The 13774-nt window shown below is 40.2% G+C and overlaps 1 protein-coding gene across 10 annotated transcripts in view; it reads left to right on the top strand.

Annotated features, from left to right (window-relative positions):
• KDM2B (lysine demethylase 2B) overlaps positions 1–13774 on the top strand; it is a 125910-nt gene that overhangs the window by 78891 nt on the left and 33245 nt on the right. For all 10 annotated transcript variants that reach the window (XM_037375452.1, XM_037375457.1, XM_037375451.1 and 7 more), the window contains one exon: positions 6022–6108. In XM_037375452.1, coding sequence (XP_037231349.1) covers positions 6022–6108 — 87 coding nt within the window. The remainder of the gene's footprint in view (positions 1–6021; positions 6109–13774) is intronic.

Genomic DNA, 13774 nt, shown 5'->3' with positions numbered 1-13774 from the left:
CTTGAACAATGTCTAAAGAACTGTTAAAGAACTTTCTTGCCCATCCTTTTTACAATATTGACCTACATATAAGGCGGCTCTTAATTTTCAGAGAATGGGAGTCAATGCGACTAGTAAATTAAAGCCCATATAATCTGCTTCCTCCATAACTCTCCCTATGGTTGCATAATCTGCTTGCTGGGTGCTCTGAAGGAATTGGGACAGTTAGGGGGAGTTGTACTTGTATGAATTGTTGCTTGAGTACGTTTCCTCTCAACTCAGGGGTGGAGTCAAGGACTCGCAGCACAGGCCTTCCCTTCTTTGCTCATCAGCACGTTGTCTGAGGCAGCCACTGACAAGGTGTGTCCCATTCCCATCTAGGTCTGGAACCCTGGATGCAACAACCCATTACTCCTTTCTGCTGCTGTGTTCGTTGACATGGTAGAGAACGGTGCAGTGGAGCAAAAGCATCTCTTTGTAACCAATGTGATATCAAAGCATAAAGTTTGTTTTATTCAGTTTATTTGACTTACAAAAAAAATCAAAAGCAAGTATATCAGTGTATGTTTAGGGCTTCTACCTTCAAAGGACAGAGCATGCTGATGGAAAAGCTGCCAAGTGGCTGATTTCAGCCCCTTGAGCACACATCTAGTGTAATGGTCCTTGCAGGATTCCTGTATTGGTGTGCAGAATGCGGCTATTCAGTATTTTGTTCCATCCTTTCTCTTTAGTGTGTGTTAGGTACACCATACTGTTCAGACCCACAGCTGAACACTGTGATACAAGTGTTCCCTTGGGGATCCCAGTGATACCACTACCGTAGGCGTGTGCTTCATAAGTGGTAATTGATGAGCTGTTATCATCTCTGGTGCACCAGTAGGGAACTAGAGTGTGAAGAGATTAAGATAAAAGTGACCATAATTCTGGATACTGGTTTTGCATGCCGCAGGTGTGATTTTCAAAGAAGCTAGCATTATTTAAGAACAATAGGCACAAAAGGTAGTTTTAATGGTATTGAAACTGTAATTGCTTATCATTTCTGCAGAACCAAAGTTCTGATCTTTAGCATCTAGATCCCAAGCCAGACATGAGGAAGAGTAGGAATATACAATTAATGACTGCCTGTGGAAACTTGATTTAACAAGATTTGCCCTGTGTCACACAGAGACATAATGGCAGAGGAAGAAATACAGTCAGTTTTTCTGGAATGGTGTTTATCAACTTGACCAGTAAATCATATTTCCTCTTACTTTGCTACTACTATTTCAACTTATACAGAAAATATGTGGGGATTTTGCTGATGACAGTAGCAATAGAGTGAGCAGTAGCCTGGCAGCTTTACTTTACCCTGATGAATATCCAGAGCACCAGTCATCTGTGTGACTGAATGGAGGCAGAAATCCTGCAGAAGAAGCTCTGGCAACTCATACATATGTGCTGTGACTGTATTCTGCTGTGTTCACAAGGTTTATTTCATGGGCAGCCTGACTTTTGGGCATGTGATGTATTAATAATGCATCCTATTAAAAGTACCTTTTAGTGCACTCATTTGAGGGTTATTTTTAACAAAAGCATAGCAAGAACATGCTCTGACAGAAAGTCTGAAAGCTCTTACTCTGCTTGGAAAGTCTTAAACAGGTTTCTTCCTGAAGAAAATAAATCTGTCTTTATTGTAGCAGTTTTATTCCTTAATGAAATATACTCAGGAACTTTTCTGTATGACATTCAAGTCCGTCTTTGTGCTTCAATAAGATAATGTTTTTGGAAAACAGGATATGGGTCATTAAACTGGAGAAAGGAAATGGTTTTATTCAGTGATGTGAAGTTTCACAGAGCAAATCAGGGTAACTCGCAAGGAATCCATGCTTTCCCATCTGAGCAAGAATACAGTAAAGGATGGGTGACTGGATTACTGCTCTTAGTGGTAAACACAACTACAGCTATATACAGCTATTTAATGTCAAGTAGGTGAGACTCTTTGAAGTAATTTATTTTCCTTATGAGAAGGGAGACTAAGAACTAAACTAAGCCTGTGTAAATTCCTTACATGTCATCTAAGCTTCCTAACTAACTGCGACTATCTAGTGGGGACACAGCAATCCAGAAGTGCCAAGCTAATGCCTCTGCAGATTGAGAACCCATTTATCATCATGATCGATGGAGTGCAGCAGCACAAGGGAGGCTTATTTGCAGAGCATAACACAGGCCTCACTTGGGGAGCGGGTCAGTTCTTCCCTCAGCTCAAACAAGGAATTAAATTCTTGTCAGCTGCAGCTCTGCTGTATGGGCAGTGTATCACATGAGACCTGTGTTCACCACCAAAGAAGCTTCTACTGACAACAGCGTTCACTCCAGAGCAGATGGCATCTGTACAATCAGCCGAGGAGATGCAATAGTCTCTGTATCCAAATGTCTGCGGATGGGCTCTGTGTGAGCTGTATGTGCAGCAAACGTGGGGGGAAATTGTTATACAGTAAACATACCCTCCCTGAGAGTGCTCAGCTGACCCAGGTTGCGGAAGGACAGCGGGCTTGGCAGTGTAGCTATTGGCAGGGTCAGCAGCCAGAAGACACTGCAGCCATTGCCCTCACATCCTTGCTCTTGGTGTTACTGTCAGAGGCACATGCAGCCTGCAGCCATACCTTGTTTTCCATATATACATGCCCTGAGATGAAATACGAAACAGTGCAACAACTCCGGCTCCCAGTTTAAAAATTAATTAGCGGATGAACTGTTAGAGAAGTAACTACACTGATGAGGAAGAGGCAGAGGAAAAAAAATCACTGAGAGGTAATTTAACTTAGATAGTGGCCTTGGGGTTTGGAAGAGTCTCATCCTGTAGCTTCTCCACTTCATGTTTATCTATTATAAATAGTATGTCAGTCTATTAAAGATGCAATTGGGATGGACTTGTGCATGAAGAAGAGCATAGAGGTAACCATCTTACTCCTTGGTGTAGTTTGCACCCCACATCACAGGGCAGGTAAAGCTGAGCAGACCTTTGATTGTGACAGTCTGCATCCCACATTAAACACTCTGCCACTGATAGTTGTCTGTGTGCAGTCTCTGATTTCAGCACACAACGTTTCTGTTGTGTTACCAGCAGGATGGTAATTCCTTTGCTGCTGTTGGAGAAGAGGGTTCTGAGATCTGCCTGCTAATAAATGCCACAGATTTTCCCCACTTCAAAGCAAAAATGCTGCTCTTCTTCAGAAGGGTCTGTGGAAGTCCATTAGGGCAAAAGAAACTCAGTTTGAAGAACAGAGTTTGTCAAATATCCGCAACTCCTTGGCAGCAGGAGAAAATTCTTGTGCAAGACAGATGATATCTACTGAAATATGTTCTTTCTTTTTCTTGCCAAAAGATCTTACCCCCTTCTCATTCTGATGAGAGGAAAAAAAACTCCCTCTGCTGAATGTGTTCAGGGGAGTCATTCCTTGCTGTGCTTTTGAAATTAATGGCTAAGCTGAATTCTTATATACTTAATCAGTTTCTTTCCTCCATGCCTGCTGTTGTCACCACAGCCTTCAAGTGTAATGAATTGGGCAGCCTTGTGCAGGATGAGCATCACGTTGTCTAACTACAGCCCCATGTTTTTTCTTTATCTTCTTTTTTTTAAGCAGGTGAACAAAAAGTCTGCCTCCTCCAGCTTGTTGTGCACTGACACTTGACCCTACAGTCACCACAGCTGTGGCTTGGTTATGGTTCTGCTGCTGAGATACCCATTGTTTTCAGCTGGCTAAGATGATAAACTGCCATAGTATTAAATCTCTTCTTGGATAATATTTTCACATGATATATATGATAACAGGAAACCTTCGTTATCTTGCCAGGTTTTTGGAATATACTCCTCTTTCTATTGAACTTGGAGTCTCTGACAATCATTAGTGGAAATGTTAAGGTTTTCTGTCTTACAAGATTTCAAACCTTGGAATAGCAAAGTAAAGAGGGATTAACTTGTTCGTTGTTTGTATGGTTCTCAAGCTGCTGCCTTGTTCTGGAGAATCTTGGGTTTGCTATGAGAATACAAAAGACCTCTCCATTTTTAGGAATGAAAACTAACTTTCAGAATGTGGTCACAGTTCAGTTAATGCAGTGATCATCCTTTCAAGATAAAAAGGAAATGTGAAAAGAGGCGCTCACTTAGCCTTAGCTCAGCCAAGAGTTAATTTGCTAATGACTAGTCCGTATGTAAAAGTTGTTAGCTGTTACACTCAAAGAGAGTATATGGCTGGAGATATGCTACAGACTCTCCATCACAGTCAGGTTGGGGCAAGCTGTGTTTTATTCCTCACCAGCCAGGCTGTGCCTATGCAAGCTCCTGAGTGCAGCCACAGTGCTGGGCTGACAAAACCAGGCTTGTACTGGTATTGCTTTTTTTTTTTTGGTTGTTGGTGCTGCTTTTGGACTAACCAGTATCAAGAAACAACCTTCCTGGTATGATTGTTTCTGAAAGAAGCAGCACTGTGCTGGTGCGATAGTGTCTGTTAGTAAAGCTTGTCTCATTTAAGCACAGGCTGGGGAATTGGGCTGAATCCAGCAGGTTGCCTGAGCTCCAGGGAGGGAAAGCCAGCCCCAGGGACACTCATCCAAACCCTAGTTGAGTCGCTAGTCTGCCTGCTCAGGCTCTTGGGGCATAGAACATGCCATCGTACTCTGGGCTTTAGTTGGGTGATTACAGATGAATTCCAGCTGCGCTTCCTATTAAAACAATTACCGTATTTTAAGCTCTTTTTGTATAGTGTGTGAAATTTTTAATTATTAAAGCTCTACACTGGAGACTGACAGAGCCTGGTGCATGTTGTTGTCTAATTAAGCTTTTTTTCAAGAAGTCTGTATACTAGGGAGCAACACCATTGAACTTCATTGTCTGGGGTTATCTCCTAAATTCTGTCAGGATGTAATTTCCAACCTGCAGTTCTTGTTCGGTTTTTTTGGAGCATTTTTTCCCCCTTTAACCTGTTAGTGCTTATTTGGGCTTTGGTTTTCAGCAGCATAGCAGAATCCTCCTTCCGACTCGTTTTTGTTTTCATTTGTTGTCTTTTTCAGCTACCTGAACTCCAAATGAAGGGCTTGTAGCTACGTTAGCAAGTACATAGAGAGTCATGGGGAGCAAGCACAGACTATTCCCAACTGCACAACTGAGTACACTTAAAAAGGATTCTTCCCCACCTCTGTGTTGAGTTTATATGGTCATGGGAGTGATTCACAGTGGTAGGAGCTGTGTAAGCCAGTGCAACCCACTCATGAAATTTCTAGGACAGTGCATCAAAGCAAAAGGATTTGGTGGGGGTGGAAGGGAGGGGAGACCAATCTTTTTTCTTTAATGCTGTAGTGTCAAGAGTCAGATCCTTTCCTAGTGAATACTCAGCAACCTGAACACCTTACCCAATCACATAAAGTGAACTAGATTACAACAGCTCTGCGCTGCCCATCAGTGTGGAAGGAACGTCAGTGGAAATGACGGTGCTCTTGAATTGCCATGTGCAAAAAGAGGAAAGGTTACAGTGCACACTTCTGTATCTTGACTTACCTGACTGTTCAGGCATCTGAGGATTGCTCTGAACTACACACTTGGTGCCCTGTGACTGCAGAAATAATGGTGGCAGAGCCTAGATGCTTCTCAGACCTTCTGTAGACTTGATGAAGAGAGGAGGTGTTAACTGTGGTGCGTGGTGGGGTCGTTTGGGATTTAGTGAGCTGCAGTTTAAAGGGAGAGGTGATATTAGTATTAGACTGATACCAGTGGAAAAACACCAGTCTTTTGGACACACCATTTTTAAAGAAGTTGTAATATTTGAGGTGATTTGTGGCTGATTTTGCTGTCTGTTTTGCAAGAAAATTTACAACTTTGATCTTAATGACAGGTGCAACAGTTTCAGTGTGAATTGGAAGTTTGGAAGCAAAAGTAACTTGCAGAGATGTAACAAGTCAGCAGAGATCTTGTCACTCTCATCAGAGTGGAGTATTGTCTTCTCTGAGACTGCGCTCTGGTTGGAGAACTGTTTCTCTGATTAATAAAGGCCTTTTCATTTGCAACAGAACATACTGAAGGAGCACGCTGATGATGACCAAAATCTTGCCATTTCGGGTGTCCCTGTGGTCAGCTGGCCTAAGAAGACCACAAAGGTAATGAGACATAATTACTTACTAATCATTGTTGCTAGGTCTTGGTGTGTGTTTATCTATAATCTGGCAAAGTGCTGTATATGGTACTTTGGCAGCTGCTAGCATTTTTAACATGAAATGTTATTTTTAATGGTTTTATGATTAGGTCTTGAAGCAGCACTTAAAAGTGCCTCAGCAGGGAGAAATTGTTAAGAGTTTCCGTTTAAAAATAATTTGTTTGGGCCTTACTTATCAGTGTAAAACTTTAGTATGTCTTGATCATTTATTAGTCATGGTAAAATCTAAAAATATTGATGCAACGTTTTGTGTAAAATTAAATGATGTGTAAATCCTACAAACTGGTCACTTAGTAAGCACTCTCATTTGGGTGAGAGGATGTTTTTTCTCTTATACCATGAGATCTTCTGAATTGTCTCTGTAAGTGTACTGCTTTAACTTTGGAGGGTTGTTTTCTGTCCCTGCATCTTCATTTTTCCTCCTAAATATGAGAGTAGTTCTCTTCACTTTGCAGGAGAACCATGAAGCTTGCTTCATTAATGCTTATAAAGAGTTTGAAATAATTAACTAAAGAATAATGTCAAAAGGCTGGGTGTTATTTATAACAGTGTTATGTTTACCACACTCCAGTTATTCAGCATGCTGTAAAAGCAGCTTTGCTTATTTAGAAGATGTCTCATTGCTTCTATTTTTACTTTCATTTTTCACTGAATTAGTTTTATAATACATAATTTCTTTAGAAATGCTGAAAGGGTCGGTCAGCTTAAATCGGGCTTCTATCTGAAAATCTGTTGTTGTTATCATTGTAAATAACTTTCAAATAATTAACTGCGTGAATTATTTTCACTGTTCTCACTTTTTGTGCTGGTGGACTTGTCATGGCTTTGCATATAATCACTTTTAGCCACAAGAATTTGCTGTTTTCAAATGGGAAGTAGGAGACCATAAACATCAAACTGCCAGAGGAGAGTTGGGCAGAATGAGCGTATCATGTTCCTTCTTGGTTTCTTTTTGGGTTTTAGCTGAGCATGTTTCAGATCAGTTGTATCTTGTTCAATACATATTTCCCTTTTAGTTTGTAATAATTCCATGGGAATATGCTTTGGGTTTATAACATTTATTTGTCTAAAAACAACAGTGGAAAGCCTTGAGAGGAATAGGCGTCGGGTTGTCCACTCCACTGCTTTGATAGCTGGTGTTCATTCATCAGTCAAGTATACTCCAGGCATTGAATAAAGCAAAATCTCTGTGACCAGAGGAAAGCTGGTGTGTGAAACTATAAAACAAAACTAAGAAACAACTGACTGTTATGTTATATCTTTTGAACATGTGGTAGAAGTGAGGATATTTGTGTTTAGAGGCTTTTATAAGCTTTGGCATTTGCTAATGTTCTTGTTCACTTTATTTTGGAATCCTTGATACATGGTTCATTTCTTATATTTTATTTCTGTGCGTTGGCAACATAACTGTAAAAGATTTGTATTTTTTTGTGACTTAAATCTTATCCCTCTTTGCAAAGTCCATCTTGCTGGCTGCAAGGTTGGGGTTTTTTTAACTTTTCTAGTGTTTATTTTCCTTTAGCCTTTCTGAAAGCAGAATCTTTTAGAAGGCATCATTGCCAGCGCTAAGGTACAATAACAAACAATTAAATACATTGACTAATAACAAACATGAGGAAAACTTTCACAGAAAGTCAGGTTTTAGACTGAAGTTTGGCAATAAAAAAAATTTATAACAGAAGAATCCATCATTCCCTTCATACTTACTTTGCTTAATCAGTGATCAATTTGTATCATGTCTTATGCTTTAGTTAAAAGGTACACATGCAGATGTGGCCACGTGTTTCCCCAAAAAAGCTTGTTGTTGCACTTTTAGTTTGTTGCACTTCTAATTCTAATGTCCATGTCATCTTACGAGTTACAGCTATTTCCCTTGTTTGAAGTGAGCAGATTAAGAAGACATGTCTTAGGGTTGAGCCTTTGAGTCCCAAATTAAAATATGTTAGAAAGACAATATAGGGGAGATTTGTATGAAGGCAGTGTTAGTAGTTAAGCTTGGTTATTTCTCCTTTGTGCCCTCCAAGTCCTGATAATTAAATGGAAGATTTTAAAGAGAAGAAAATGCTGAGGGGGGGGGTGTGTGTGTGTGAGGAACAGGACATGGGGGGACGGACACGAGGACACTCCCTTTAAATTAGGTTGTAGCTGGTGGAGCAAGTCTCCATGGCTAGAATACTCCAGAAGTGTTGAGCACAAGGCAGGGGAGTAAAACCTACCATTAATTCTGCTTTCTGTAGTATTGCTCTTGCAGTGTATAGGAGAAATGGCAAATACTTAACAGTGCCTTTCCTGAGATACTTGTGTTCAGAGGGAGCGGCAGATACAATACAGCATGGTACCAGCTACCGTGGGGCGGGCTGGTAAGATGACACTGTAGCTGCTGTATCAGGTTCCAGGGAGAGGAGGACTGTCAGATTCCAAGTCCATAAAGAAAAAGAAGCGAACTGAAATCCAGAAAGAGGCGGCAATAAATGGAAAACGTGGCTCTTGCTTTCTCCCAAGAGAAGGCTCCAGAAGAGCTTTAGAAAGACAAGAGCAGCAGATGGAGAAGGAAGAATAAAGCCAGCATTAAATGCCAAAACATTTCAAAGAAAATGGAAACGACTGTAAAGAAAGGAAGGGAAGAAACTAGAAACAGCAAGAGAGCAGGGTGAGGGGAGAGGCAAGTACTGAAAAGGGATGGAGCAGGAAAAGCATAGAGCAGAGGGAGAGAACTCTTACTGAAGTAAAAGATCCCTGGAGCAGAGACAGGGAATGATTTAATCTGTGTGAATAACCCAGGTTATGGAAGGGTGGTCTTAGTTATGTTGACTTGCTTTAGAAAGAACATGCCTTTAATAATCTGAACTATTTTCGAAGCAGCAAATATTTCCCTTTAAAATTGAGTCACAGTTTCTTTTTATGTGTTGTTAGTGTGACGTGCCAACAGTGTGTGCAGTTCTGTACTGCAAAATGGTTGCTTGAAGACTGTGAAATTCTGGGATTTAAGGAAGGAACGTGTTCCCTCACCTTAAATCACAGTTCACAGTGGATAAGGTGTAACTAAGTATGCGGAAGAACCGTCCATATGTCATGGCCCTGTTGTGCTGCGTCGCTCCCGTCTACCTTTTCTAAAGGCATTTGGTGCTGTCAGTTATACTGCAGTTCTCTGTCAAAAAAAAATTACTCGCTGAGAAAAGAAACAGAAGTAATGATCAAAAATGTTTTTGTGAGGAGATATAACTGGGTGACATTTGATGATCTTGTGGTTAGTGTACAAAATGGGAGGCAAGGGTCTGCGTTCGTTCCCAGCTCTGCTGCAGCCTCCTTGTGTTGCGTGAGGTGAATGGCACATTTCTGCTCCCTGAGCTTTTCTGTATGGAGATGGTGCTTCCCATCTGGGGAGGTTGTGACGTGAAATTAATGGTTATAAAGGTCTGTGACACCTTCAGCAGAAAGTTTTGTAGTAAAATGTATGAACTGTTACTATTTTATGGCAATAGAGGAGTGGTGTGCAATTCATAGGCACCTCTTCCAGATCATATGTACTCATCTTTATGGAGCTTTTTTGAGTCTTTCGTACTTTTACTAATGTATTGATAATTACTTAGCACAACAATTACACTCCTGTAGACACTTTGGGTTGGTTTTTTTTTTTTTTGGCAAATGCCCTTTCACAAGAAGCAAGAACCTGCCTTTTTCTTTTTAGCTCTAGAGTAAGAGAAAACAATCCATTTTGAAAATAAGTCTCTGTTTAATAATCAGTCTGACTTTCCCAGCAATCCTAGGATATGTACAATGATCTTAATTTAGGCCTCTTCAAGGAATGTGGGACCAAGCGGATATTTGAAACCTTCTTGTCCTGATGGTTGACTGATGGTTTACGTACCTTCAGACTAGATGGCACGTTTTGCCCAGCTGGCTGCTGAGCATGGATGCAGCTGTGGAAATGTAAACCCCATCCCTGTCCCCTTGCTGGGGGGTTGTGCAACAGTAAGTTGTCCTCACTTGGTGCAGTGCTGAGTGTTACTTGGGGGGGGGGGGTTTGCAGTGGTAGTCTGCTGGCCAAAAGGAAGCACTCCATAGGGTGTGCTGCCTTGAAATTTTGGATTCTTAAGTGACTAAAGAGTGAGAAATAATCCTGACAAACTCACTCCTTCCCCATCCCTGGGACATAAACTTCTGGGTGGTGTGAAAAGAGAGCAGGGCCTAAACCTGATTTTCCACTGTGGTGACACATCACTAATCACTGGTGCACAAAGCTGACTACTGTCAAGCCAGATCTGGAAGCCCACTTTCAAGGTTTGCTCAGCCCTACAATACCAGAGTTCCCATTTTCTCTGCACAGGGATTAAGGGTAGCATTTTATTTAAGGAACTCGGAGTATGGCCCAAGCAGAAACCATGCATTTTTCAAACAAGTTCCTATTTCTGGAAGACAACAGTCGACTATAGTAGCATGTAATTACACTCTATGGCAGTGCCTTCTGCTTTTATTGTGATAAAGATCTTTAGTTGTCTATGAAGAGCAGCTATAAAGAACTAAAATATGTTTGGACTCTCTTGTTCTGTGAAAAGTTAGAAATGCAGACTATGAGCCAGATTCTCATCTCTCTTACCTGGCACAAACCTAAAGCCACTGCATTTGTCAAGATAGCAAGTGTCCAAATATATAATATAGGTCTGGCTGTGAGCAGAAGATGAAGCTGTAATTTTCAGTGGCTGGTTAACAATGCTGCAATCTGTGGCTGTTTTTCTGATGCCTGGTCACGTGCTTTTTTCATGTAATTTTTACCTGTTGATTTTAAGGGAAGATAACTTGAGAAGTAGAACAAGGAAATGGTAATATTTTTATTTAAAAGAGTACTATTAATTAGTAAAGGCCACAAACTGAAATTTTAATTGGATTATGATGTGTTTTTTTAAAAAAAAAACAAACAACCTTCCCTGCAATTGGCAATGCAAATAACATTCATAGCTATGTATCAGTGCATGAGAACCAGGAAGAAAAAGTGGTAATTTAAAAAGAAAAAAGAAAAAAAAGAGGAAGACATCTCTCGGGCTGGGTTTTCTTGCTGTTGTTTTTTGGACTGCGGGGTGGCAGTGGGTGGGCACAGCATTGAAAGGGACTTTCTGGGGTTTTGACTCTATTTTTCTGTTACCACGGGCAGCATCTGATTCCAATCATTAGTGAGTTGTGTCTTAGAGCAGTTTATTTTTTACCCCGTTATTTTTACTAGAAATCTTTCTGTAAAATTCTACAGATACATCCATATATCTGAAAAAGAAAGATTCTCTCATAAGAACTGATCTGTGAGAGGCAGAGCAAAAGGCTGATTAGTATGATTGAGGGAAGGTTGAGCTAGTCATACTCCATCAGACCAGGCAGTCCTTGTAGTGCGGTGTTCTGGTTTTGATGGTGACCAGTCACAGCTGTTGGAAGTGTTGTAAAAACAAAGCAGACATACGGTGATCTTTCCTTTGCCTATCTTCCCAATTAGAGCTAGAAAATTATATCTTTTGTGTTCAGTGTCCCCTGGTAGAATTTTTTTTTTCCTCTGTGAATTTACCTGACAATTTGTGGAACCTGTTGATCTGTTTGATCTCCAGAGCATTCAGTGGCAGTGTCCCCTGCAGTTTAATAAAGCTCTGTGTAGATAAGTACTTCCTTAAGTTGTTTCAGATCTGTCCCTTAATATCATAAATACACTTCATGCCCGCTATATCATGCATTTCGAGAAATTTGAATGAGGTCTCTGTTCACCTTCTCTGTGCTGTCAATGATATTTTTTTTTTTTTACGTCCCTGTTAGTGCTTCTCAGTCTTCCCCCACTCCCAAGCTGAAAAACACTAGTAAGTTCAATCTTTTTCTGGTACGCAAGCCATACCATATGTTTGATCATTTTTCTCACTCTATTCTAGTTCCACTATAGGTAGTTTTGAGATGAGGGTGGATATGGGACTCCACAGCCACATATAGTATTCAAGATGTAATATTTAAGAGTGGAAACTAGAAGAACATGTCTGGTTCAGCATGGCACAACTAAGTTGAAGGGGGAGGTGATTGTTGTGTAAGTACTTCAAGGAGTAAAAGCACGAGGGGAGGAAAAGAGTTATTTAAGCTAATGGACAATGTTGGCATGAGAACAAGTGAGTATAAACATATCATAAATAGATTTAGGCTGCTAATAAGATTTCTGATCATTGTTCATAGTCTGAACTAAATGACACACTTGGAAAACAGTAGACAACTGTGGGGGAAAGGGCGTTAGGTTCTTAGAAATAACTTATATTTAAAAAAATAAAAGGCAGTGGTATTAGACACCATCTCTAGATCTGGAGCCCACAGGAGGACCCTGGACACACTCAGTGTCTGCTGCAAGGAATGTTTTTCCCTTTTCATGGTGTTTCACATTAAAAATGCTAGGAAGGGAAGAAGATGTCCCACCTTTTAATAATAGAGCTCCTTTGTGTGTGACTCCGATTTTATGAGCATTTTTCTAACACTATGCGTTGGATCAAACTTAAGAAATAGTAAGTAAATGGACTAAGAATCAGTGGACACAATAAATTTGATTGTGTGCAGAAATTAGGGGGTAAAAGCATAAATTCAAGTGTTTCTGTAAACTTCAAACGAATGTAATTTTTCCGAAGTGTCGAGCATTGTTTTACATTAAGTTTTCTTTAAATTCGGGGTGAGAGGTGCTAGGTGGACAAAGAACATTCCTGAAAACCTTTAAATAAATACTTCCAGTTTTTACTTGCTTGCTTACTAAGAATTCCTACCATAGCTATCGCTAGGCCAGCTCCACCCAGAGAAGCAAGAGCAGTGAGGTACTAGTTACAGCAATTAGTGTTTTAACCAGAATGGTGTCTGAAACAGATCTGAGCACGTATAAATGGCACAACATCAAAACAGCATCAGTTTCAGGAGCCTGCCCGGGGGCTACCACCAGGAAAGCAACATTCCTCGTAGTAGCAGTGGTAAAACTCTGCCAAATTCCCTAAGACAGACCAGTCCTTGGAGATCTATTCAGGGTACTTCCTGTGGGAATACGAATGGATTAGAAAGCAAATACTGACAATTAAAAACAAGCACTTAAGAAATAAAATAAAAATCGAGTCCTCCTAGTGTCGGAAAAAATGTGGGAAGGGGGAGGGTAGAAAGACAGCAAAACAATTCTGTGTACAATGTATTTTTCTGGTTGAGATTCAAATAAGTTTTACATCAGTCATTCCAAGTGGCTCAGGAGCAAAAAGGGGATTTAAACTGTCACATTTCATCCTTGCCAGGCACCAGCTTAAAGGTGTTTGAAGTGATCTCACACAGCACTGCCTGAACTCTGCTTGGTGTCAACAACAGTTTTAAATGCCAATAGTCTGCAAGAAGATTTGCATATACAAATATGTATGTATTGTGAATCCTTTTTGTTGATTAAAAAGTCCTGATTATAAAGTTTATAATCTACTGCAAATCAGACATTTCTTGGTTGTTAGCAGATGCTAATAATTAATTTCTCTTCCAGAAAATAACTCCAGTACAAAAGAAAATCAGGATTAAAATAAATTTAAATTTGTTTTTCTCTTTATTGATTTAAATTGTGATTGGAATCAGCGATTTAAATAATTTTG

The sequence above is a fragment of the Falco rusticolus genome, chromosome 1 (assembly GCF_015220075.1).
Source record: "Falco rusticolus isolate bFalRus1 chromosome 1, bFalRus1.pri, whole genome shotgun sequence".
In the NCBI taxonomy this organism is placed as follows: domain Eukaryota; kingdom Metazoa; phylum Chordata; class Aves; order Falconiformes; family Falconidae; genus Falco; species Falco rusticolus.
Note: the sequence above shows the minus strand (reverse complement) of the source record. Positions and strands in the feature narration are given on the sequence as shown.